Source organism: Danio aesculapii, chromosome 4 (assembly GCF_903798145.1).
Source record: "Danio aesculapii chromosome 4, fDanAes4.1, whole genome shotgun sequence".
Lineage (NCBI taxonomy): Eukaryota > Metazoa > Chordata > Actinopteri > Cypriniformes > Danionidae > Danio > Danio aesculapii.
In genome coordinates, this window is record NC_079438.1 from 22,496,819 (window position 1) to 22,524,501 (window position 27,683).

Sequence of the window (27,683 nt, forward strand, 5' to 3'; positions counted from 1 at the left end):
AACAAACCTAGACAAAACAAAACTAGACAAAAATACACAAAAAACAGACAAAATCGAACAAAACAAAACTAAACAAAAACTAGACAAAATCAGACAAAACAAAACTAGACAAAAGTAGACAAAATCAGACAAAACGCATCTAGACAAAATCAGACAAAACAAAAGTAGACAAAATTAGACAAAACTAAACAAAACTAGACAAAAATCGGACAAAACTAAACAAATCTAGACAAAACTAAACAAACCTAGACAAAACAAAACTAGACAAAAATAAACAAAAATAGACAAAATCAGACAAAACAAAACTAGACAAATGTAGACAAAATCAGTAAAAACTAAATCAGACAAAACTAAATAAGACTAGACAAAACTAGACAAAATCGGACAAAAATAGACAAAATCAGACAAAACTAAACAAAACGAAACAAAACTAGACAAAATCAGACAAAACAAAACTAGACAAAAGTAGACAAAATCAGACAAAACGCATCTAGACAAAATCAGACAAAACAAAAGTAGACAAAATCTGACAAAACAACACTACAAAAATAGACAAAATCTGACAAAACAAAAGTAGACAAAATCAGACAAAACTAGACAAAATCAGAAAAATAAAATTAGACAAAACTAAACAAAACTAGACAAAAATTGGACAAAACTAAACAAATCTAGACAAAACTAAACAAACCTAGACAAACCAAAACTAGACAAAAATAAAAAAAACTGGCAAAATCAGACAAAACAAAACTAGACAAAATCAGACAAAACTAAATCAGACAAAACTAATCAAAACTAGACAAAATCAGACAAAACATAACTAGACAAAAGTAGACAAAATTAGACAAAACGCATCTAGACAAAATCAGACAAAACAAAAGTAGAAAAAATTTGACAAAACAAAAGTAGACAAAATCTGACAAAACTAGATAAAAATAGACAAAATCAGACAAAACTAAACAAAACGAAACAAAACTAGACAAAATCAGACAAAACAAAACTAGACAAAAGTAGACAAAATCAGACAAAACACATCTAGACAAAATCAGACAAAACAAAAGTAGACAAAATCTGACAAAACAACACTACAAAAATAGACAAAATCTGACAAAACAAAAGTAGACAAAATTAGACAAATTTAGACAAAATCAGACAAAACAAAATTAGACAAGACTAAACAAAACTAGACAAAAATTGGGCAAAACTAAACAAATCTAGACAAAACTAAACAAACCTAGACAAAACAAAACTAGACAAAAATAAACAAAAATAGACAAAATCAGACAAAACAAAACTAGACAAAATCAGACAAAACTAAATCAGACAAAACTAAACAAAACTAGACAAAATCAGACAAAACAAAACTGGACAAAAGTAGACAAAATCAGACAAAACGCATCTAGACAAAATCAGACAAAACAAAAGTAGAAAAAAATTTACAAAACAACAGTAGACAAAATCTGACAAAACAAAACTACAAAAATAGACAAAAGTAGACAAAATCTGACAAAACAAAATTAGACAAAACTAAACAAAACTAGACAAAAATCGGACAAAACAAAACAAATCTAGACAAAACTAAACAAACCTAGACAAAACAAAACTAGACAAAAATAAACAAAAATAGACAAAATCAGACAAAACAAAACAAACCTAGACAAAACTAAACAAACCTAGACAAAACAAAACTAGACAAAAATAAACAAAACTAGACAAAAATCGGACAAAACTAAACAAATCTAGACAAAACTAAACAAACATAGACAAAACAAAACTAGACAAAAATAAACCAAAATAGACAAAATCAGACAAAACAAAACTAGACAAAAGTGGACAAAATCAGACAAAACTAAATCAGACAAAACTAAACAAAACTAAACAAACCTAGACAAAACAAAACTAGACAAAAATAAACAAAAATATACAAAATCAGACAAAACAAAACAAACCTAGACAAAACAAAACTAGACAAAAATACACAAAAACAGACAAAATCGAACAAAACAAAACTAAACAAAAACTAGACAAAATCAGACAAAACAAAACTAGACAAAAGTAGACAAAATCAGACAAAACGCATCTAGACAAAATCAGACAAAACAAAAGTAGACAAAATTAGACAAAACTAAACAAAACTAGACAAAAATCGGACAAAACTAAACAAATCTAGACAAAACTAAACAAACCTAGACAAAACAAAACTAGACAAAAATAAACAAAAATAGACAAAATCAGACAAAACAAAACTAGACAAATGTAGACAAAATCAGTAAAAACTAAATCAGACAAAACTAAATAAGACTAGACAAAACTAGACAAAATCGGACAAAAATAGACAAAATCAGACAAAACTAAACAAAACGAAACAAAACTAGACAAAATCAGACAAAACAAAACTAGACAAAAGTAGACAAAATCAGACAAAACGCATCTAGACAAAATCAGACAAAACAAAAGTAGAAAAAATTTGACAAAACAAAAGTAGACAAAATCTGACAAAACAAAATGACAAAAATAGACAAAATCTGACAAAACAAAAGTAGACAAAATTAGACAAAATCTGACAAAACAAAAGTAGACAAAATTAGACAAAACTAAACAAAACTAGACAAAAATCGGACAAAACTAAACAAATCTAGACAAAACTAAACAAACCTAGACAAAACAAAACTAGACAAAAATAAACAAAACTAGACAAAATCAGACAAAACAAAACTAGACAAAAGTAGACAAAATCAGACAAAACTAAATCAGACAAAACTAAACAAAACTAGACAAAAATAGACAAAATTGGACAAAAATAGACAAAATCAGACAAAAATAAACAAAACGAAACAAAACTAGACAAAATCAGACAAAACAAAACTAGACAAAAGTAGACAAAATCAGACAAAACGCATCTAGACAAAATCAGACAAAACAAAAGTAGGCAAAATCTGACAAAACAACACTACAAAAATAGACAAAATCTGACAAAACAAAAGTAGACAAAATCAGACAAAACTAGACAAAATCAGACAAAATAAAATTAGACAAAACTAAAAAAAACTAGACAAAAATTGGACAAAACTAAACAAATCTAGACAAAACTAAACAAACCTAGACAAACCAAAACTAGACAAAAATAAAAAAACTGGCAAAATCAGACAAAACAAAACTAGACAAAAGTAGACAAAATCTGACAAAACTAAATCAGACAAAACTAAGCAAAACTAGACAAAATCAGACAAAACAAAACTAGACAAAAGTAGACAAATTCAGACAAAACGCATATAGAGAAAATTAGACAAAACAAAAGTAGAAAAAATTTGACAAAACAAAAGTAGACAAAATCTGACAAAATTAGATAAAAATAGACAAAATCAGACAAAACTAAACAAAACGAAACAAAACTAGACAAAATCAGACAAAACAAAACTAGACAAAAGTAGACAAAATCAGACAAAACACATCTAGACAAAATCAGACAAAACAAAAGTAGACAAAATCTGACAAAACAACACTACAAAAATAGACAAAATCTGACAAAACAAAAGTAGACAAAATTAGACAAATTTAGACAAAATCAGACAAAACAAAATTAGACAAGACTAAACAAAACTAGACAAAAATTGGACAAAACTAAACAAATCTAGACAAAACTAAACAAACCTAGACAAAACAAAACTAGACAAAAATAAACAAAAATAGACAAAATCAGACAAAACAAAACTAGACAAAATCAGACAAAACTAAATCAGACAAAACTAAACAAAACTAGACAAAATCAGACAAAACAAAACTAGACAAAAGTAGACAAAATCAGACAAACCGCATCTAGACAAAATCAGACAAAACAAAAGTAGACAAAATCTGAAAAAACAAAACGACAAAAATAGACAAAATCTGACAAAACAAAAGTAGACAAAATCAGACAAAACTAGACAAAAGTAGACAAAATCAGACAAAACAAAATTAGACAAAACTAAACAAAACTAGACAAAAATCGGACAAAACTAAACAAATCTAGACAAAACTAAACAAACCTAGACAAAACAAAACTAGACAAAAATAGACAAAATCAGACAAAACAAAACAAACCTAGACAAAACTAAACAAACCTAGACAAAACAAACTAGACAAAAATAAACAAAAATTGGCAAAATCAAACAAAACAAAACTAAACAAAACTAGACAAAAACAGACAAAACTAAACAAAATGAGACAAAACTAAGCAAAAATAGACAAAATCTGACAAAACAAAACTGGACAAAAGTAGGAGTATTGTCTATAGGATATTTTTAGTCAAAAATCGGACAAAACTTCAATTCAATTCACCTTTATTTGTATAGCGCTTATACAATGTAGATTGTGTTAAAGCAGCTTCACATAAAAGGTCACAGTAAATAGGAACAGTGTAATTCAGTTTGTAGTGTTTAAGTTCAGTTCAGTTGAGCTCAGTTCAGTGTGGTTTAATAATCACTACTGAGAGTCCAAACACTGAAGAGCAAATCCAACGATGCGCACCTCTACAGATCCCGAACCATGCAAGCCAGTGGCGACAGTGGAGAGGGAAAAAAAACTTCACTAAAGGCGGAAGTGAAGAAAAAAAAACCTTGAGAGAAACCAGGCTCAGTTGGGCACGACCATTTTAATTTCTCCGCTGGCCAAACGTCTTGTGCAGAGCTGCAGTCTCAGTGGCGGAGGCTGGAAGCTGGCCTCAGCAAAGACTCGTCTGTCTCTGGAGTGTCACAGGAATCAGTCTCATGTTCTCCACTCTTCCATGACCATCGCAGTAGCTGCTCAGGATTCGGCCAGGTCCAGGATATGGAAACCTTGGGATCATCTCGTCGTTGGTCTTGGATCGAATCAGTGACTCTGCATAGTCTGAGGGCCTCGGGAAGAGTATCCCCAGGTGGAAATGGAGAATAAAGAAAATAAGTAGCGTAGCTGATGTTCACAGTGTATATCAGCAAGATGCGTAACCTGTGTGGAAGCCCCCTAAGTGGTGCACTAAGTGTATGCTTTACTGAACAGATAGGTCTTTAATCTAGTTTTGAATTGGGAGAGTGTGTCTGAGCCTCGGACGTTATCAGGAAGGCTATTCCAGAGTTTAGGAGCTATAAATGAGAAGGCTCGACCTCCTTTACTCGAGCCCTGAGTTTTGAGACCTTAAAGAGCGAGTTGGATTGTAGCGAGACAGAAGATTGGTTAGATAAACAGGAGCTAGATTATTTAAAGCTTTATATGTAAGAAGCAATATTTTAAATTCAATACGAAACTTAACAGACAGCCAGTGTAAGGAGGATAAAATTGGGGTGATGTGATCAAATTTTCTAGACCTGGTAAGAACTCTGGCAGCTGCATTTTGTACTAACTGAAGTTTGTTAATAGAGGATGCTGGGCAGCCAGCAAACAGTGCATTCCAGTAGTCCAGCCTAGAAGTCATAAAAGCATGGACTAGCTTTTCTGCATCTGAGATGGATAGCATACTTCGTAACTTAGCGATATTTCTCAGATGAAAGAAAGCAGTTTTTGTGACATGGGATATATGATTTTTAAAAGTTAAATTGCTGTCTAATATGACACCCAGATCTTTTATAGTAGAGCTAACGCTAACTTTGTATCCCTCTAATTGTAGATCGAGTTGTGAGATCTGCTGTGTACAGGATTTAGGCCCAATAAGTAATAATTCTGTTTTGTCTGCGTTTAAGAGAAGATAATTGTTGGTCATCCAGTTTTTAACATCTTTAATACACTCAGTTAGCTTGGACAGATTAGACGTCTCGTCAGGTTTAGTTGAAATATATAATTGAGTATCATCTGCATAGCAGTGAAAGCTGATCCCATGTCTTCTAATAATGTCTCCCAGGGGTAGCATGTATATTGTAAACAGTAAAGGGCCTAAAACTCATCCTTGAGGCACCCCGTATTTTACTGGGCTGATTTGTGAAGGCTGTCCATTAATATTCACAAACTGGTAACGGTCAGATAAGTATGACTTAAACCATTGTAGGGCATGTCCCTGGACACCTGTAGACTTTAAGCGATTAATAAGGATACCATGGTCAATGGTGTCAAATTCCGCAAAGATCGAGTAGAACTAATAGCGAGATGCACCCTTGGTCAGCAGCTAAGATTAAATCGTTGGTTATTTTCACTAATGCAGTTTCTGTACTGTGATGAGCTCTGAAACCTGACTGAAACACTTCAAAAACATTGTTGGTCTGCAGAAAGGAGCATAATTGAGCAGAAACAACTTTTTCTAGTATTTTAGATATAAATGAAAGGTTTGAAATAGGCCTATAATTAGCTAAGTTGCTGGGTTCCAGTTGTGGTTTCTTAATAATAGGTTTAATTACAGCTAACTTGTAAGGATTTGGAACATGGCCTAAAGATAAAGAAGAGTTGATAATGTTAAGAAGAGGTTCTCCTATAACAGGTAGCAATTCTTTCAGTAACTTTGTTGGAATTGGGTCCAATATACACGTAGCTGATTTAGAGCTATTTATAATTTTGTCTAGCTCGTCCTGTTCTATGATTTTAAAGCACTGTAGGTTATTTAGATTCAGAGGCGTGTTTACTGGATCTGAAGTATAAGGCGGTGCAGAAAGTTTAATATCTCCTATTTTCTGTCTAAAGCCTTCTATTTTATCACTGAAAAAATTCATGAAGTCATCACTACTAATTTGCGGTGGAACGTTTTGTTCCAAAGATGACCGATTATTTGTTAATTTAGCGATGACGTTAAATAAGAATCTAGGATTGTTATGATTATTTTCTATCAGTTTGCGGAGGTGCTCAGCCCTGGCAGATTTTAAAGCCCTCCTATAGCTGGACATACTGTCTTTGTATGCAATTCTAAAGACTTCTAAATTAGTTTTTTTCCATTTACGTTCCAGGGCACGGGTTGCTGTTTTTAGAGCGCGGGTATGACTATTATACCACGGTGTAGTTTTATTCTCTCTAGCCTTTTTTAGAAAGATCAGGTAAGTTATTTATAAATTCATCTTTAGTGGATGGAACAATAGTTCTACTAGGGCGATATATCGGAGCGGATCTGCTAATTTCAGGTAAACACAGCTTATATAGAAAGAGGTAGTGGTCAGTAATATCATCACTTTGTGGTATAATGTCTACATCAATGACCTCAATTCCATAAGACAGAATTAGATCTAGTGTATGCTTTAGGCGATGGGTTGGACCAATAACATTTTGCTTTATTCCTAGTGAGACCAGCAAGTCCATAAACGCGAGCCCTAATGTGTCGTTAGCGTCATCTATGTGGATGTTAAAGTCTCCTACAATTAGTATTTTATCAGTTTTAACTAGTAAGTCAGAGTAAGTCAAATCAGCCCGGCCCTTTAATGAGGGAGAGTTTGTAAAAATGTGCATGGTCAAAATTTGTGAGGTCGTTTGCCCGGAAAAAAAACAGGCATTTTTGAATGTTAGCCTGAGCAGAAATACTGTAGCTGAGCGTGCATGTGAACTTGCCACCAATCTACAAGAACAGCTGACGAGAAAGGGAAAAGATTTTGTTGCATACTCACTTGCTGTTGACGAGAGCAGCGACACTTCTGATACAGCCCAGCTGTCAATTTTTATTCTTGGAGTGGACAAGAATCTTTGTGTTACAGAGGAACTTTTAGGACTAAAATCCATGCATGGCACAACGACAGGAAAAGACATCTTTGAGGAGGTATCCAAATGTATCGATGAAATGAAGCTGCCTTGGGATAAGCTTGTGGGACTGACCACTGACGGAGCACCGGCGATGTGTGGTCAAAAGAGTGGATTGGTCGGCAGGATGCGAGACAAGATGCGGGACAGGCAGGTGAGCTTACAGTTTACCAATGCATCATACACCAAGAGGCTTTGTGTGGAAAAGCCTTGAAAATGGATCACATTATGAACACTGTAACGCAAGTTGTCAACTTCATAAAAGCAAAAGGTTTGAATCACCGTCAGTTCAAGTCTTTCCTTGAGGAGTTGGGTGCAGATCATAGCGACATGCCCTATCACACAGACGTGAGGTGGCTGAGCTGAGGAAAAGTTGCAAACAGGTGTTTTGAGCTGCGTGAGGAAATTTTTCTTTTCTTGGAAAGCAAAGGGAAAGACACAACAGAGTTCAGGGATGAAAAGTTTCAATGTGAGCTTGCATTTCTATGTTACATCATGAATCATCTTGACGCGCTCAATCTGAAGCTTCAGGGGCGCGCGCACGTCATCACAGACATGTACAACGCCGTGAGGGCTTTTAGAACCAAGTTGCGCTTGTGGGAGAGTCAGATGCAGCAGGGAAACCTGGCTCATTTTTTGTGCTGCCAAGTCATGAAAGAGCAGACCGCTAACGCCGTGATGCTTTTTGCACAGTTCGCTGAAAAACTCATTCTACTTGGCACTGAGTTTGCCCGACGATTTGCCGACTTTGAAGCCCAAAAATGTAGATTTTAACTTTTTAGCAACCCCTTTACGTTTGATGTGAACAACGCACCAAGCAATCTCCAAATGGAGCTTATTGAGCTGCAGTGTCATGACACGCTCAAGTCAAAATATGACTCTGTCTGTGCTGCGCAGTTTCCACCTTACCTCCCTGACACGCTGCCCGAACTCCGTGCCCAAGCTGCGCAAATGCTTTCTATGTTCGGGAGCACATATCTGTGCGAGCAACTGTTTTCGTTGATGAAGATGAACAAAACACCACATAGGAGTCATCTCACCGATGAACACCTTCATTCAGTTCTGAGGATTTCCTCTGCGCAGAGCCTGACTCCAGAAATTGATGCACTTGCATGTAAAAAGCGGTGCCAAGTATCTGGCTTGGACCCATGTGCATCATCAGAGTAAATGAACAGTGAAAAAACTAAAATGGATAAATATTATTTTATTTACTGATGGCATGGTCTGTTCAAAGTTGAAAGAGATATTCTTTAGGTGTTGGCCTTGATGGTCTGTGATGAAAAGATTTAGGTTACAATTAAACTGAATAAAGTTAAAGATATAAGCCTGATATTTTTTTCAGTTTTTATTTTATTATTTTCTTAAACCTGTTCTGGTTTCAGTATTTAAGCAAAAAATTTAATATATTAAGATGGTTAATACAGTAGTTTGCTGTATCTTAAAGATAATAAAAACATAAATAAATTAAAAAATAAAAATTTGTCTGGCCCTCGACAATGTTCTTTTTTTTATTTTGGCCCTCTGTGAATTTGAGTTTGACACCCCTGCCCTAGACCAACGAGCCCTGTAAAAGCAACCTGCAGTGCCACAAAGAATTCTGTGAGACCGATCCAATCTACTCTTTGTTCATGTTGTTTTTGTTATGTGTGTCAGCAACTCCCTGGAGGCATATTACAGTTCACAGTAAGTATAAAACAGTCCAGTGGCCTAATGGATAAGGCACCAGCCTTCGAAGCTGGGGATTGTGGGTTTAAAGTACCAACTGGGTTGTCTTTGATGCAGTTCCTTTTAAGTTGACTGTGCAAGACAATCCAGTGTTACCTTTAAAAAGCTAGGTTCATACCCTTAGGTCAAAAAGACATGACAATGGAAAACTCCTCAGAGAAGCTGTTTTGTCATTAGGTGTACACATCAGATCGTCTGAATGCAATATGGTATAGGGATCCTAAAGTACTGTTTTTCTGAGTAACAAGAACGTCCTGAGCCATACATCAGATATGACAAAGGCTAGTTTTGACCCATTGGCCTAATGGATAAGGCATCAGCCTTCAAAGCTTGGGATTGTGGGTTCAAGTCCCATCTGGGTTGTCTTTGTTGGGTTACATTTAAGTTGTGTGAAACAATTCCGACTGGTCTTCTCAAAACTTAGGCGTGATGATCTGAGGACAATAGTTAGCTTCGAATTCTCAGACTTGCTGCACACTTCACATAAGATTCATCCAATCTTGCTTGAATCTCACTGTCACGTTACAAACCTAAATGGTTCCGCTAAGCTTTGGTAATGGAGATCTTGACTTCAAGTACCCCGTGGCTTTCAACTAATGGTCTCATGTTAGGTGGATGATGATGAAATGCAAACAAGGAAATAGCTGCAGAAAGGTTGTGATTTCAAGTTAATGAGAGTGGCCTTGTCTGGAATTTGAAACTCAAGACGAGTCACACCATACGCGAGAACCATACCCCAGGACCAATGAGACACGAATGTGGATGATTGCACAAAGAAAATGTTTGTCCATTAGTTGCACACATCTTTTTTGATGGAATGCAAACTGGCATCGTGATCCTAAAGTGCAGTTTTCCATGCGTTGGAATCTTGTTGAAGGCATACAAAAGATCTTTGACAAATGATTGGCGAAATGGCCCAGTGACCTAATGGATAAGGCATCGACCTCCGGGGCTTGGCATTGTTGGTTCAAGTCCCATCTGGGTTGTCTTTGAAGGTCTCACTTCAATTTGGGAGCAATGTTTGGTGGATGAAACAAGGTAGCTGTGAAAACCTTCTTGAGATGTGTTTGCATGTCATTAACTTCCTGCATTGCCATGCATATTACCTATTATGACTAAAAAGGTAACAAGATACCTAACGCGAAAGGCCGTTTTGAATCCTGCATGGTGCCTACAGAGAAGAGACTGTGTACAAAGACAAAAATGGTGCTTACATATAAAGCTGGTGGGTTGTTCAAGATCCATAAACAAATCTAACAACCAAATCATTGCCGCTCCTTTTTTTGTCTGTATAATTGTACATGTTAGACTGATTTAGATCAGAAGTCCACTAAATATTCATTAACTAATGTCAAAGCAAAAGCTGCTACAATTAACAAAAAAAAAAAACCTTGTATAGCACAGCTCCGCCCCTTTTTTCTATGACAGGAATAGGGCTCGTCCAGGATTTGAACCCGGGACCTCTCGCACCCTAAGCGAGAATCATACCCCTAGACCAACGAGCCCTGTAGAAGCAGTCTGCAGTGCCACAAAAAATTCTGTGAGACCGATCCAATCTACTCTTTGTTCTTGTTGTTTTTGTTATGTGTGTCAGCAACTCCCTGGAGGCATATTACAGTTCACAGGTAATAAAAACAGCCCAGTGGCCTAATGGATAAGGCACCAGCCTTCGAAGCTAGGGATTGTGGGTTTAAAGTACCAACTGGGTTGTCTTTGATGCAGTTCCTTTTAAGATGACTGTGCAAGACAATCCAGTGTGACCTTTAAAAAGCTAGGTACATACCCTTAGGTCAAAAAAACATGACAATGGAAAACTCCACAGAGAAGCTGTTTTGTCATTAGGTGTACACATCAGATCGTCTGAATGCAATATGGCATAGGGATCCTAAAGTACTGTTTTCTGAGTAACAAGAACTTCCTGAGCCATACATCAGATATGACAAACGCTAGTGTTGGCCTAATGGATAAGGCATCAGCCTTCGAAGCTGGGGATTGTTGGTTCAAGTCCCATCTGGGTTGTCTTTGTTGGGTTACATTTAAGTTGTGTGAAACAATTCCGACTGATCTTCTCAAAACTTAGGCGTGATGATCTGAGGACAATAGTTAGCTTCGAATTCTCAGACTTGCTGCACACTTCAAATAAAATTCATCCAATCTTGCTTGAATCTCACTGTCACATTATAAACCTAAATGGTTCCGCTTTGGTAATGGAGATCTTGACTTTAAGTACCCCGTGGCTTTCAACTAATGGTCTCATGTTAGGTGGATGATGATGAAATGCAAACAAGGAAATAGCTGCAGAAAGGTTGTGATTTCAAGTTAACGATAGTGGCCTTGTCTGGAATTTGAAACTCAAGACCAGTCACACCATACGCGAGAACCATACCCCGGGACCAATGAGACACGAATGTGTATGATTGCACAAAGAAAATGTTTGTCCATTAGTTGCACACATTTTATTTGACGAAATGCAAACTGGCATCGAGATCCTAAAGTGCAGTTTTCCATGTGTTGGCATCGTGTTGAAGGCATACAAAAGATCATTTGATGTGCTTTGATTCACTCTATATTATCACGCTTCCTGACTGCCTGCCTGGGTTTCAACCATGATTGTAATGGACCGAACAGCCTAATTTAACCCAACGCATGGGACGTGCATTGCAGAGCTGCTGCAAATACAACAAACACAAGCATTTAAGTCTCTTCAGTTGTGTATTTTTCGTTTGTTAATACCTCTCGTTTGATGCACTTTGTTTCACTCTCTCACGCTGCTCCAGCACTGCCTGATGAAGGGGATTTACATTCAGACGATGCAACGATTGAAAGCATACAAGACTTTACACTTTACTAGTCACGTCTGTGTGGATTATGTCAAGACATATTTTCTTATCAAGACGATGATTCCAATCTTCCAACATGTATGATGGGTGTAAAAATCTGCCATAAAAAAAAAACGCGGTGATCTTTGGTTTGATTTGAACACGAGCAGAGGTGGGGGGCTGTCACTTTTTGTGTTAGCTGCCTGACTGCCTGTGGTTTCAACTAGGTCTGGTGCTGACGTAATGGAGGCAGGTACTTTCGCTTTTCACTACTACAGCCCCTCAACTCTACTCGTGTTAAAATCAAACTAAGATCGGCGCAGTGTTTCTTATTGCAGGTTTTTATGTCCTGTCATACATGTTGAGAGATTGAGTTGATCAACTTGATAAGGGAATATGTCTTGACATAATCCACACAGATGTGACTTAGTAAAGTGTGAAGTCATGTATTATTTCAATCGTTGCATCGTCTGAATGTAAATCCCCTCATCAGGCAGTGCTGGAGCAGCGTGAGAGAGTGAAACAAAGTGCATCAAACGAGAGGTAACGAAAAATACACAACTGAAGACTCTTAAATGCTTGTATTTGTTGTATTTGCAGCTGCTCTGTGATGCTCGTCCACAACTTGATGCATTGGGTTAAATTAGGCTGTCCAGTCTCTGTGTTCAGTCCGTTACAAACATGGTTGAATCCCAGACAGGCAGTCAGGCAGCGTAATACAGAGAGTAAATCAAAGCGCATTAATTGATCGGTAATTAAAAGGGGAAAAAAGAAAAATAGAATAAATATATATACTTTTATATTAGACACACATCTGATGCTTGTATTTGCATCAGCCCCATGTCCACAACATCACGCATTGGGTTAAATAACGCTTTACAGTCTCCGTTTTCAGTCCTTCCATTGTACCTGTTCAGTGGAGGGAACGGAACCAACGCAGTGATGTCAGACACAGCGACATTCCAAGATGACAGCGCCTTAGGTCTAAAATCTATAGTAAAACATGCTGTTTTTTGCTAAATGGTCACATTAATTGAGTTTGTTTAACATATTTTCATTGAAGTGGAATCCAATGTACAAAATATTGTAAACTTGACTGAGTGCTTCATTTCCCCTTTAAAATAAATTATTTTTTAATGGATTTTATTTTTACCTTAAAATAAAATTTAAATGTAAATTTTCTGCTCAGAATTTTCTGCTCTGAGTTGTTTTTTTAAACTAAAATTTGAACAGCCATGACATTTAAGATAATAGACTGATTTCAAGCGGCCAGCATTATTAAAAGCGAAGTCGAAGCTGCGGTGGGAAGAAACCCGGAAGTATCGTTGGGAGTTACATAGGAACGTTGTGTACTTGGCTGTAAATCTGATCAGCGAAGATAAAGTGACACAAATTTATAATTTCATCGCCTTCCGATTGACCCTAAGGTCCGTTCTAAATGAATGGTGAAAATTAAAAGAGATATCAGAGCTCATTTTCAGCTAAGTTAAGGGGAATGGCACTAGTTATCTATTGTTTTCTTTCCCAAACACACGTTTTAGATGCCATTTATCAAACTCGAGTTAATAAACTGATTCTTTACTATATTAGACTTGTCACGTTGCTGAATTAAAAGAAAAACCGTCAATTTCCCGCTAATATTTAAGACACTGTTGATGACTTTCTTAAAACTGCGCTGATTTGCCATTGTGTTCACGTGCTCAACAGAAATGCTTGTGATTGGCTGAGAAGGTCATCAGTTCACTCTCCGCTGTTTACCGAGCACAAACACAGACGAGCTGAGCGATCTGCTTGATGACTCGACTGATCTTCACGGCTGCTTCGCGCTCCAGTCTCCGTGTACCTGTGTTTGCACTGGGTGAAGAGCAGTAAAGTGCAAACACAGATACACGGAGACTGGAGCGCAAAGCAGCCGTGAAGATCAGTCAACTCATCCACTCTCAGCAGTGCTTCAATGTTAGCGTAATGGACGGATTTAAAACTTCAGTACCGGGACAACCTTATAACAGATAACACGAGGGTGTGCTGCAGAGGACTGCAGTGTTTTATCACTCACTAGGTTACATAGGCTGAAGCAGGAAAGCGTCCCCACGGTGTTTAACTGGTGCCATGAACTAAAGCCTAGGAGGACACTTCAGTATATTACTCTTACAGAGATTGTGATGTTGTTTGATGCTAAATTGTTTTTAATTGTTTAAATTAAACGTACGGAATGATATTAAAGTAATGTTTACACCATTTCTGCATTTTGAAATCTCTGCCACAGCTGGAGGTTTGTAGTACGCAGCATGTTACTGCAATGTTTACAGTTCTGGTCCTATACTCCCGGGTTTCTTCCCACCGCAGCCTCGATTTTGTTCTTTAAAATGGCGGCCGCGTAAAAATAAGCGTGTTATGTAGTGCTTTTGATTTGAGACCATTTGTTGATGGACATACATAAAAAGACAGTAGTCAGGTAATCTGTGTATGTTAGATGTACAGTAAAAAGTGCTAATTTTCATTTCATTTTAGAGCATCACCATTGAAAAGAAGCGTGAGTGCATCCTGAAAGCCTTAGTGGTCTACTTAAATGAAGATCCTTCAAACCTAGTGAAGGAGTACATGGTAAGTCATTTACATTTTTAAAGAAGCATTTAGTATTTTCTCTAAAACCATCACTCCTTTCACCGTTGAGCTTTTGGTAGATGTTTTATTTTGTACTTTACATTTTTAGGACACTGAACATGATGAAGCAGAAATCTCCATGAGCAACACAACTCTCGGAATATATGCCATCAAACATGAAGGGGCAGGGGTTGCAGATCCTTACGAAGATGTTGGTGTCATCGTCGAAGGCGTTCAAGTTCTTGAAAACTTGGACAATGTAACCAATGCATGTTCGATGATCATTTGTTTAATTTATGCATTAAACCTGGCTTACCCCAAGGATTTGAGATATACTTTTGAATGGTTTCAAAAGATTTTCATGGAACTCGATGCCAACAAGTTATCAAACAAGGTCCAGGTGTTAAAAAATAAACTTCTTTCATAGACACCTTAACCTTCAGATGCAAGGTCTGAGAAGCAAGTCTTATGTTTTTATTCATAATGTTGCTCTGTCTGTTGCACTACATTTTTTAAATTCAATGATGGCAAGATGATATCTTTACAAATATTTACTTTATTTTTTGCTATCAGATGTTAATCTTCATTTGAATACCTGCGATGTTAATAGCTGTTTTTTTTTTGTTTTGTTTTTGTTTTACTAAAGAAGACTATAATATCCAAGTCTATTTTTGTAAATCGTTTATTTTAAAAGACAGAATTCTTTTATTTAGATTTTTACTTGCAATATTGTTTTTGTAACTTGTAATAAGTAAAGATTCATTTTATTTTGAAAACTGAAGATTTTGGTGAACATGTTATTGTTGAAAAAAAATTTAAACAGTGTAAAAATGTTATTCTGTTTTCAAATGGTATTCTTTCTATGAAAAACAAGTGTTACCTGATTTTTTCAGTTTCAAGAAAGTATACTTTGTACGGTTATGCTTTATACTGTTAAAGAAGGCTGTTAATTTTTCCAAGTATAAAAAAAAACATTTTTGTAAATCCTTTCATTTAAAGGCTGCATGTTTTTATTTTACTTTGTACTTATATCATTATTTTAACAGTACTAAAATTAACAATGAAATACGTTAAGATTACTATTATTTTGAAAAGTAAACCAGAATGTAGCTTTTGACAAATATTTTATGTTTAGAAGAATGTGAACACTATAAATGTTCATCATAAAACATTGTGAAAATGTTATTTAATAAACTCAGTGAAATTGAAAATGATTGTTTTTTTATTTGTTTAAATAATTGAATTTAAATAACTAAAAGGATTAAAACAAAATCATGAATGTTACATTGATTGAACTAATCAAAATAACTTAATAACTTAAATAACTCAAAATAATCTGAAATTTTTTTTTCTTTGGTTAAACATAACAATATAAATTTTAGAATAGTTGAACTTAATTAACTAGAGAGATTAAAACAAAACAATGAATGTTATGTTGACTGAACTAAACAAAATTACTTTAGCTTTACGTAATTAACTTAAGTTTATTGAAATAAATATTCTTTCTTAAAGACAACTTAACTCGGTTACGTGGAACCAGTGGACAAAAAAGTTAATTAATGCCAACATATAATTTTTTTGAGTGTATTTAGAGGTTTTACTCCCAGACAGAACCCTGTTTTTGTTTGTTATTTTGGCTTTATTCCCCTCCTGAAGCTAGAGCTTCCTTAACACTACATTGTGTGTGACTGATTTTTTTGTAAATACATTTTTGGAACCTTACTCGTTGTTGTGTTGTGACTGGTCCCAGTTTAGTGCTCTTTAAACTAATATTGTTGCGTTCATTGTATTTCCCCTAGACTTGTGTAGGACGTAACAGAGAACATCATCCAAAACAACACTAGCTACATGATTAAACTGGAGTAGAGTACAGATGTATCCACACCTGTACAATTACTTGCAGAGATTTTAAGCCGCAGAGGTGCTGTTTGCCAGATGTTTATGAAACTGTTTTTCTCTGCCATCATTGTTTACGGTAAACGTGAGGAGCGCAACACATTTACAACCCCACCTACTGCAGTGAAGGAGTGTTGGAAAACAGTATACCATCACTAAGCCTTTTCAAACATTATTCAGACATGAAACATCCTGTGAACATGAGAAAATGTTTTGCTGCATTTATGTTATGTGTGCAACTTTTTGTCAATGTGTTTCTTAAGCTGCGCCGAATGAGCGAAACTCTGTAGACACTGATCAGATCTGTACGGTTTTCTCTCCAGTGTGAAACCTCTTCTTTGCAAAATTCTATTGTACGGCATTGTGAAAAGTGGCGGGATTAAACAAGATGATTAGACATTAAAAAAGTGAGCGATTGGTCCATATTTTAATTTTCTGTCCAGAGAGGTCTTGTTTTGATCTTCGATTGGTCTCACACAGTCAAGTGATGCGATTTCGTAGGTCAGAGTTCACCAAGCTTGAACTTTGTAAGGCAGTGAACTGCGAAACTTGACGCACAAACTTGCGTTTCCGGTCTGATGCATTCACGCGCGTATGAATGTAAGTCTATGGGGAGAAAAGTCCAGTGTGACCGCGGCTTACGTGCAAGTGAATGGTTTTTCTCCAGTGTGGAACCTCATGTGTTTATTAAGGGTTGATGATTGGCTGAAACTCTTGCCACATTGAGTGCATGCAAATGGTTTCTCTCCAGTGTGGATCCTCATGTGTTTATTATGGTGTGAGGAGCAGTTAAAATTCTTCCCACACTGAGTGCAAGTGAATGGTTTCTCTCCAGTGTGGCTCCTCATGTGTTGATTAAGGTTTGATGATTGGCAGAAACTCTTCCCACACTGAGTGCATGTGAATGGTTTCTCTCCAGTGTGGATCCTCATGTGTAGATTAAAGTTTGATGATTGGTTGAAACTCTTCCCACATTGAGTGCATATGAATGGTTTCTCTCCAGAGTGGATCCTCATGTGAATTTTAAGAGTTTCTTTTCTTCCAAAACTCTTTCCACACTGAGTGCAGGTGAAACGATTCTTGTCTCTCCCTTTCAAAATACAATCAGTCTGTAAAATAGTGTTTTCCTCAATTTTGACATCATGTTCCTCCTCTTTGCTCTCCTCATTCTCTTCAATTAGGTCTGAAATAAAAAAAAACATTAGTTTTCATTAAGTCTTAAAAACTCTCATCAAAAGCTGAAAAGTGAAAAGAGACGGGAAACATTGGCTACACACATTGTAATTTTGATGCACATGTAAAATGAATGTAAATGTAAAATGAATCGGATCATATTTTGATCTGTCCCTTAACATACAGGGCTCGACAGTAAGGACTGCCCGATGACCCAGGGCCAGCGTGCAAGACGCTCGGGACAGTATAGAGAATGGTTACTGACCCAATCAGTGCTGACTTGTCACTTAAGTTTAATTTGGCTGCGACTGTTTGTCAATTGCGTCGTGTTTACCCAGTAAGCGTGGTTTGTCTGGCATATGTGAATCCCGCAATCGTGTGGGATCCGCGCCAAATCAATAGGTTTGAGATCGCCTGAATGAGGTGGTCTCAGATCGATGGGCTATATGCACGGCATTAAAGGCAGTTCACCAAAAACTGAAAATTCCATTTACTCATCCTTCACTTGTTCCAAACTTGTTTGAGTTTCGTTCTGCTGTTTAAAATGGAAAAAAACGAACAAGAAACCTGAATGTTGAAGTATTCAACCAAGTTGCCAGTTTAAGGGTGATGATCACAGTGATGCATCAGTTAGAATGCATGAGTCTGGTTTAGTTAACTTAGGGTTTCTACGCACAAACTTTGCGTTGCACGCTTCCCGTCTTTACAACACGCCTGCCGGACATCGCTCTTGGAAGAACTACCCGTGTAAAGCCTGCGTCTGTCCGCCGTTACATCACTAAGGCAACGAGACCCATTCACAGGAGCTCCAGCTGCTTCTGTGTACGTTCGCAACTCGCATGAACTCAGTCTGACCCTGTTCTGCTCGTATAACCGCTTTCCCATGAACACTCGGACGCAGCCCCGTCCAGCGGTAGGGTCAGTCATTCAACTTCTCTGAACTCGTACTTCCTAAGTCTTGTAATTCTGCCGGAGCAGTCACTGGAGGAATTTGCCATTCAACAAACTTCCCGTGTGCTGACGTCAAACTCTCTGTCACCGGGACAGGGAAACCCACGCTCCAGAAGACGAAGGAAAACCCTCTCCAACAAAGGACTTCCCCGCCACGTCAACGCGCTGCAACCAATCGGCTTCGACGGAGTTTCCGTCAACCAGCTGACGAGTGTGACTGGTCAATGAAACGCAAGTAACACAAACAACGTTCACTCCTTGCTGAAGCTGGTGTTAAATTTAAGCAGTAAACCTTAGTCAGATTCTCTGTTTGGTGGTTTTCTCAGGTTGCAATGCTAAGAACTTAGCAAGTGCGAGACGTTTGGGACTCTTTGTTGTTCATCCTCAGTCATTCACCCATTCCAGAACCGTGTGTGTGTGTATCTGTTTGATTGTCTTTTAGATTAGTGTACTGTGTGTTTAGCTTAATAAACTTGTGTTTCATTTTAAGATCCTTGTCGGAGTTGTATGTGTTTCTAAGTTACTGCTATATGGTCTTGCTACCTTGCTTGTATAAACACTGAAATTCTGTTTTATATTATTATTGTTGGCCACGTAATAATATAACATAAACGCTAACGCTAAAATCACGCTGCTTACTTCTATTAGGGTGGACCAATAGATGATGTAAGTGTACGTGTTAACCTGTTTCTGAATGTGAGTCAGTCATTTGAATCTTCTGATTCGAATCCCTGAGAATTAATTTGAATTAATTTGAATTTATGAGCTAATTCTTAGAGTACCGGACATATTAGATGGTCCAGGCACTACAATATCCTCAGTTTGTTGATTCACGTCGGCCATTTTCAGTGTGAGTCGAAGCGATATCACTAAAGGAACACGCTAGCTCTATTTTTAGATGCAAGGCTCGTTGGGCTCAACACAAGAGCAATATTCTCCACATTATCGCTCTAATCGGAATTATTGGTTGTATCTTTAGGTAGGTTTGCAAACATGTGTACTTCTCATCGAGTCTACCTTATACTTCAGCCGTTTGCATTTCTCGCGATCCCAGAAGCTCCCTGTGATCTTAACTAGCATGCGTTTTAGAATTCTAAACATAGGTTTCTATCAGGGTACACTGAAGTCGACGGCTGGGCGCCGCGGACCGCTGCAGAAACCTATGTTTAGAATTCAAAAATGTGTGGCGCGATGATTCAGGACACTTCATGTTTCTGCCGCGCCACAGAGAGTGTCTGGTGTGCCGTGTCGCGGCTTCGAGCGGTGCATCCGGTGCCTCAGTCAAAGTTAATTCAGTGTGCGTGGTTATTAGTTTCTGTGTACAAGCTCGGCACTTGAAACTAGCACACAGTTGGCTGTAAAACTGTACAAAGACACAAATGATTTTGTACTCTCTGCTTGGTCTGTGTCAGAGTGGTACATGTACGACTGAATGCTGAACCTCTCACTCCAGCTCGTTCTCGCAGTCTGCCTGTTTAAAGTACATGTGAAGCAACACACTCATAAATCTGCGAACTGTGGACACGCCCCCAACATGACACTTTTAACACATTATAATAAAACAATCTGAATTGTGTTTTAAACTGAATCTAAACTGGCACACTCAGATGAACCATGATATTAATATTAAATCTTAAAAAAAGAGGTAAACTATGTGCCCTTTAAAATGTCTTTTTATAAATATTGTTTTCCAGGTGCTAATTATTTTAATAATTTACCAGTTATGAATCATACAACATTTGTAAATACATTTAGTATTTTTGTTGTTTAAAATGTCATATAGTTCTGCAAATTATTATAAGAATTGTCCAGTTGTGCATCATATTGTTCATGTAATTTAAAGATTTGCAATTCAGTTTTGTATTTTGTTGTTTAAAGTCTTTCTATTTCATGTAGATGAAAACTATTTCTAAAATGCATCATTTATGGTTCATACTATGTGCGTTTTCTGAACAATAAACAATGGGAAATGTGTATTCTTTGGTCTGATTATCTGTCTTTAAGCATGTTAATGCAGACATTTGGAGACTGTTTAGGGAACTTTCTGGGGACATTGTGCTAATGTACAGGGAACATTCCGCAAACCGGCAGGGGACGTCCCAGAAACGTTCCGCGAACCTGCAGGGAACATCCCGGGAACATTCTGCAAACACGCAGGGGATGTCCTGAGCACGTTCTGAGAATCTGCAGGGAACGTTGTATTAACGTCAAGAAAACTTTCCTGGCTAACTAACAGGGAACGTTAGGGTGTTTGTTGTGGGGACGTTCCCAGGACGTTCTGGAAATCTTCAGGGAACGTTCCGAGAACGTCCTGGGAACGTTATGTGTTTGCTGGGTAAATGTTTTTGATGTTTTTCCCTTGTCAGTTAAAAAGTCCAATAACTGAGGAGATTGCATATAATAATTCGAGAGATTTAAAGGGGGCAAAGGACAACACGCCAATTGACAGCACTTTACATGTCTTATTTGTAAAGTCTTTACACGCTGTCTTATTTAATTGATCGAGTCAGTGATATTGAAATGAGTTCAGTTACTAACCTCTCGATATTGTTTATACAAGTGAGGGACACGCAGCAGCGCGCGTCAAGAGAAGAGAGCTTGTTTAAAGGGAGCAAAGCCAAAGCAAGATTATGTGTGGATATGTATCAAAATATTGGTATTTTTACTCAAACAGCAACAAAGTGCTTTGCGCACATGTTTGAATTTTGTATGTTGCACTTTGCACGAACTTCCCTGCTGAAATTGCCAGTGATTTGTCAATTTCTGTGCGTCATTAACAGATAGTGAACTTAAATATTAAAGCATATTTCTCATATTTCTCAAAGAAAGAGCAAATATTAAGCAGGCCCAATATATCTCCTGATTATCCTACTCAGTGCTGCTGAACTATTTGCGTTTTTAACGCCCCATTCACACAGGGCTTTAGCGTCAGAGGGCTTGACAGAGGGTGTGTCTAAAGTAGGGGCTGATGCGATCGTCACAGCAGAGTTCTAGAAAGGAGGGGGAGTAGGAGTGGGAGGGGAATTTCTCAAGACAAAGATAACTGAGGTAAGAAACTCTGGTTATTTATTGTGAGTTAGGAATCATCTTATTGCATCATTATCGCACGCAAGCCTGGCGATACAGAAACTAGCTGATCAGATCACGGTGATCGAGCAACAACACCCGGACTCTGTTTTAATCATTCTCGGGGATTTTAACAAAGCAAAACTGTCCCGTGAACTGCCAAAATATAGACAGCATGTTACATGTCCCACAAGAGACAGCAATATTCTGGATCACTGCTATTCTCATCTAGCATCCGCACAATCAGCACTGGCGCCCCCCAGGGGTGTGTCCTCTCCCCACTGCTCTTCTCCCTGTACACGAATGACTGCACATCAAAAGACTCCTCTGTGAAGCTCTTGAAGTTTGCAGACGACACCACACTTATCGGCCTCATTCAGGACGGTGACGAGTCTGCTTACAGACAGGAGGTTAAGGAGTTGGCTGTCTGGTGTAGCCAAAACAACCTGGAGCTCAACACGCTCAAAACAGTGGAGATGATAGTGGACTTCAGGAGAAACCCCCCTGCTCTCCCCCCACTGAGCATCATGGACAGCATTGTGGCAGCAGTGGAGTCATTCAGGTTCCTGGGCACCACCATCTCACAGGACCTGAAGTGGGACACTCACATTGACTCCATTGTCAAAAAAGCTCAACAGAGGCTGTACTTTCTTCGTCAGCTGAGGAAGTTTAACCTCCCAAAGGAGCTGCTGAAACAGTTCTACACCTCCATCATTGAATCAGTCATCTGCACATCAATAACTGTCTGGTTTAGCTCAGCTACTAAATACGACCTCCAAAGAATACGTCGAATAGTTCGGACTGCTGAGCGAATCACTGGTACAACCCTTCCTACTCCCCAAGAACTGTACTTATCCAGAGCGAGCAGAAGGGCTGCCAAAATCACTCTGGACCCCTCACACCCAGCACACTGCCTCTTTGAACTTTTACCTTCTGGTCGACGCTACAGAGCACTGCGCACCAGAACATCCCGACACAGAAACAGTTTCTTCCCTCAGGCAACCCATCTCATGAACACTTGATGATAATAATTGTGAAACCAACATCACTACTTGCTATACACTTTTATACACATATACACTTATTTAACAACACACTTTACATGCCAATTTGCACATAACAGCTGCACATATAACGTTGTATATAGCAATAAACATGTACATACACTTGTCAATCTGTATATTTGCACTCACTACTTACTTCTATTTTTTAAAATATATTTATTATCTGTTTTTTGTCCTGTCTCTGTAATCCTGTTGCACTGTAGAAGCTCTGTCACGAAAACAAATTCCTAGTATGTGTGAACATACCTGGCAATAAAGCTCTTTCTGATTCTGATTGGTGAATCATGTGTTAGCTAATGCAGGACCAGCCATGGACAATCATAAGCATGTGATCCTCTCGAAAGTAGTTTATAAATAAACCTCATGTCAATGAACAGCCAAACTACATGAAAAAGGTTCCGTTTTGAATATACCCATGTTTGTGTAGACAAGGCTTTAATTTTGAGGACTCTGCTCTCCATTGTGAAGCTTCAGGTGAGTGCTGAGGCTTCTTTTATGTTTAAAGTCCTTTCCACACTCACTGCATCTAAAACAATACTCTCCTGAGTGAGCCTTCATGTGTTGCTTAATAGAGTCTGAGCGTGTAAGAGTCTTTCCACAATAATCACATGTGAACACTATGGTTCCATTGTGACCACTCATGTGATTCATGAGGCTAGCTTGGTTGTGAAGCTCTTTCCACACTGAGCACATGCAAACAGCTTCTCTCTGGTGTGACTTATCATGTGGTAATCGAGTGTGCTTTTACATATGAAACTTTTGCCACACTCTGTGCATCTGTAATGTTTCTCTCCAGTGTGGATCCTTAGGTGGATCTCAATGTCTTGTTTTTGAGAAAAACTTTTCCCACACTGTGTGCAAGTGAATATTCTCTCTTCATTGTGATTTCTCATGAGGATTTTAAGGGTGATGTTTCCCTTAAAACTCTTTCCACACTGAGGGCAAGAGTAAGGCTTCTCCCCAAAGTGAATTCTCATGTGTGCTGCAAAGTTTCCTGCATGATAGAAGGTTTGTCCACACTGTTGGCATGTGTACAGCCTCTCTCCAGTGTGAATTCTCATGTGGGTTTTAAACCCTTGTATATAACCAAAACTCTTTACACACTGTTCGCAGGTGTAAGGTTTCTCTTTAGTGTGAACTCTCATGAATATCAAGCTTTTGAGCTTTTGGCTTTTGACTGAAAGTCTTTCCACACTGTTTACAGCTAAAATTACACCCAGAATTGGAATTCCGAGGTCTTCCGTGTGATGAAGTCTTTTTAGTCAGTGTGGGTTTTTCACCAGTCATTATTTCTTAGGGTTTCTCAAACTGCTGTTTCTCCTCCATTTGATAAGTCTCTTCTTTCAGTACCACCACGTCTTAAAAAAAGTGAACTTTGGTATGAAGGCCCAAAGGAACAAGCATGAAATGGATGTTTCACCCACAAATGAAAATGACCGTACCATTTACTCTGTGTTATGCAGTTTTGATCAAGAAACTCATAAAGGTTTAAAACCACACGCGGGAGAGTAAACGGTGAGGCTATTTTCATGTCTGCATCAACTATCCCGTTAAAGGGTTCCTATTATGAACCTTTTTACAAGATGTAAGAGGTTTTGGCTCAAAATCAGATCCTATACCTTGCAGAATATTTAATTTTGGGGGTCAGAGGAAAACCAATCTCTTTTTGTGCCTGTGGCTTTAAATGCAAATAATCAAATCCACTCGCTCTAGATTACTCGTGTTGTGTTCCCTCATGTGCATCTTCCGCTCAATTTAAACATTTTTAACATGCTTGGAAGCCCCGATTGAGACAAATCCTGCATGTTCACAGCAAGTGCGCATAATTCAGTTTATATTAGTGAGTTTGCATTATTGTATATAACTTATGCAAATGTTCCCAGTACTGGGTTGCAGCTGGAAGGGCATGTGCTGTTTAAAACATATGCTGAATAAGTTGGTGGTTTATTCCGCTGTGGTGACCCCTGATGAATAAAGGGATTAAGGCTAAGCTGAAAGAAAATGAATGAATGAACTTGTGCAAATGCTTAATGCCACGTTTGCTGTAAACTGGAGTGATGAGGAGATGGCAAGATGACATACTTTGCTACTTGTTTTCATTCATTTGTACTTTTGTATTTGTTTTCTTGCCTTTGCGTATGTCCCGAGGCTTAGCTGAAGACCTACATGGTGACATTTTATATACCCAACAAGATGCAGAAATGCCATTTAAAAAGGTGACCTGCTGTTTGTCCAATCAGGGACAGTGACAACATAAATATACAAATAATAATGTTAACCAGGGGTTTACAAATGTGAAACGTCTGTTAATGAACACCCAGGATTATTTTTTAACCCCAGGTATAGCATGAGCAGTGTCGAACATGATTACAGATAACCCAGGATTCTGTATATCCAGGGTTAGAATGACCCAGGGTTAACAATTTGAAGTGTGAAAAGCCCTAAGAATACTCAGCATCAGCTCTCAGGATAACTAGAGTACAATGACAAACAGCCACAATTGTCAATCATGTCATAGCAGTGACCAGGAGCCCGTTTCAGAAAGGAGGTTAATTGAAAACTTAGAGTATTTTAACCCTGAAATGAGAGAAACTCTGGGTTTTCCATTTCAAAATGGCAGGTTTGTCAAACTGGAGGAAGCAGGGTAAGTCAAGCCTGTTTCTAAAAGAGAGGTAACTTTAACTTAGTGTCAGTTACCGTGGTAACTTACTCGGTGAACCTAACCTGGTCAGGAGCAGGTTTTATTCTCTAAACTTCTCTGAGTTTCTGTCGGTCTCCTCCCCTTTTTTTAAAGACAAAGCGGTATTTCTCGCCTTAGCCTTACCTTTCCACCCACCTATTTTAATGCTCATTTTGGATATGCGCATACAAAACGATTGATGGAAACATCATGATGCATACTGTAACTTTTTAAAAATACGCATAAAAAATGCACAAAACTGAGCAGGATAAACTTTTATTCGATAGAATCGATGCGCCTAAACTACAATGGACAAAAAAAAAACTACAAAAAAAAACACTTTTACTGAACAAATTACAGTATGTGCATTAAAAAGGTTTGTTATAAGAGATCATATGATGATGAAAATGTGAATAGACAATCCAGCAGGCTGAGTGCATTGAAGAACATCCGAAATGTTGTTTTGGTCATTCTAAAACGCTTTAACCGTTTTAGTATTAATGTATATTATTAATGACCTCCAGAGTGTCAAGAGAGTCTGTTCTCCACGTCTCATGGCTTCAATCGCCCCCACGTGTTCATTGTGTGTCAACATTGTCTTCTGAGGCGCTAGTACATTTATTAAATAAAGAAAAAATTGACGCAGCTTCTTCTACCGCAGTAAATTCTGTTTTTACTGTTGATATGTGGCACCAGTTAATCAGGAAGTGACGATTTTTAAGGCCTAAATTTTTACGACATTTTATGACTCATGGAAACCCTCTTTAAACACAAGAGCCCTGGTAATTATTTATTATAATAATGATGTCATTCTAACTCAGATACTATCTGTGAGAACTAGTAACAACTACTTTTAATAGTTTAAATACATGAAGAAGTTGATGAAAAAAAGGGATTGTGATCAATATGACATATGCAAATGGTGAGCACTAAGCCAACACTATCACTGTAATAGCAGATATCTTCTATGAGAATACTTTAGGTCAAATATCGTCAGCTCAGTTAAACTTTTTTAATTTATTGTTTTTATTTATTTTTATAGCACCAGTGCTCAAGGACACTTTACAAACTATAGGAAAACAAGAAAAGCAATAAACTTAAGGAGATGGGAAATGGGAGACTAATAATACATAAAAGAATGACAAAAGACACAAGAACAAGTGACAAGAAAGAAACTCATTCCTGTCTTTCAATTAGTGCTATGTGCATTTAGGAGAACTAGGCAGCACACTCAGGGCTGCAAGATGGATTTAATTTAGTATTCTTATTATTAAAATATATCTGAATGAGGATCAAATGACTGAGTTGGTCTTTAAGAATGAAAATCAACCTGTTTGTTCCTGCAGATCTTCCTGTTTGACTGTGAATGTTTCTTCAATCTTCACATCTTCACTCTCCACTTTAATAAACGCCATCTTTATAACAGTGTGAAGATCAGTCGCTTCAGCAGTTCAGCAGGAGTTTTTCTCTGTGTTTGGACACTTTATCCTGTTTAAAATGAACAAAGCAATAAAAATGTCCTGTTTAAAATAAATAAAACAATGAACAGAAACAAAATAACTTCTCTTCAACACTTGCTTCAACAGTTTCTTTATGAGAGTAATTAACAAAAAGAAATCAGGCAAAAGGTACCATTAAAACACTTATTACACAGATTTCTGTAACTTATTCAAACAATAGCCAATATTTACGTAGGAGTAAAATAATATTACGTTGTAAAAAACCTGAACCTTTAATTAAATCGGTTTATATCTGTAAACGTTTTATAACAAACCTTTCTCTAGTTGAATCACAGCGCTAAAGCGGCGCCGCCTGATGACGTCACACCACGCCAAACTAAAAGTCTTTTTTGTTTAGCTTTTTTTGCCACTTACTGTTGAAGTCATGGCTAGGGCCAGATGGAATCTGCGGACGTTTTTTGCTATTTCTGCGGAGAATTTTGGTAAAAATCTGCGGATTTCTGTTAAATTATTTTGGGAGTATCATAACTAAAACCTTAATATGTGAAATAAAAAAAATATATCTTTATAACTTGTATTTAATGTTTAA

The 27,683-nt window shown here is 37.5% G+C and overlaps 1 protein-coding gene, 1 non-coding gene and 1 pseudogene across 2 annotated transcripts; 1 reads left to right on the top strand and 2 right to left on the bottom strand.

Moving 5' to 3' along the window:
* LOC130222303 (zinc finger protein 208-like) overlaps positions 1-27,683 on the top strand; it is a 758,572-nt pseudogene that overhangs the window by 115,356 nt on the left and 615,533 nt on the right.
* trnap-agg (transfer RNA proline (anticodon AGG)) lies at positions 10,815-10,886 on the bottom strand. Its single transcript has one exon. It is a non-coding gene; the product is annotated as a tRNA-Pro (tRNA).
* On the bottom strand, positions 16,309-27,116 carry LOC130222391 (gastrula zinc finger protein XlCGF49.1-like). Its single transcript, XM_056454987.1, has 2 exons — positions 26,965-27,116; positions 16,309-17,883 (listed from the first exon to the last, which is right to left on the bottom strand). Exons 1-2 carry the CDS (start codon positions 27,047-27,049, stop codon positions 17,339-17,341), a joined length of 630 nt encoding a protein of 209 aa, XP_056310962.1. The 5' UTR covers positions 27,050-27,116; the 3' UTR covers positions 16,309-17,338.

Bases quoted from the DNA above. Each gene is read 5' to 3' on its own strand.
- LOC130222391 (XM_056454987.1), bottom strand. From the start codon at position 27,049: ATGGCGTTTATTAAAGTGGAGAGTGAAGATGTGAAGATTGAAGAAACA. The intron at 17,884-26,964 runs GTTGATTTTCAT...TTTTTATTTCAG, and splicing joins AGATCTGCAGGAACAAACAG to ACCTAATTGAAGAGAATGAG.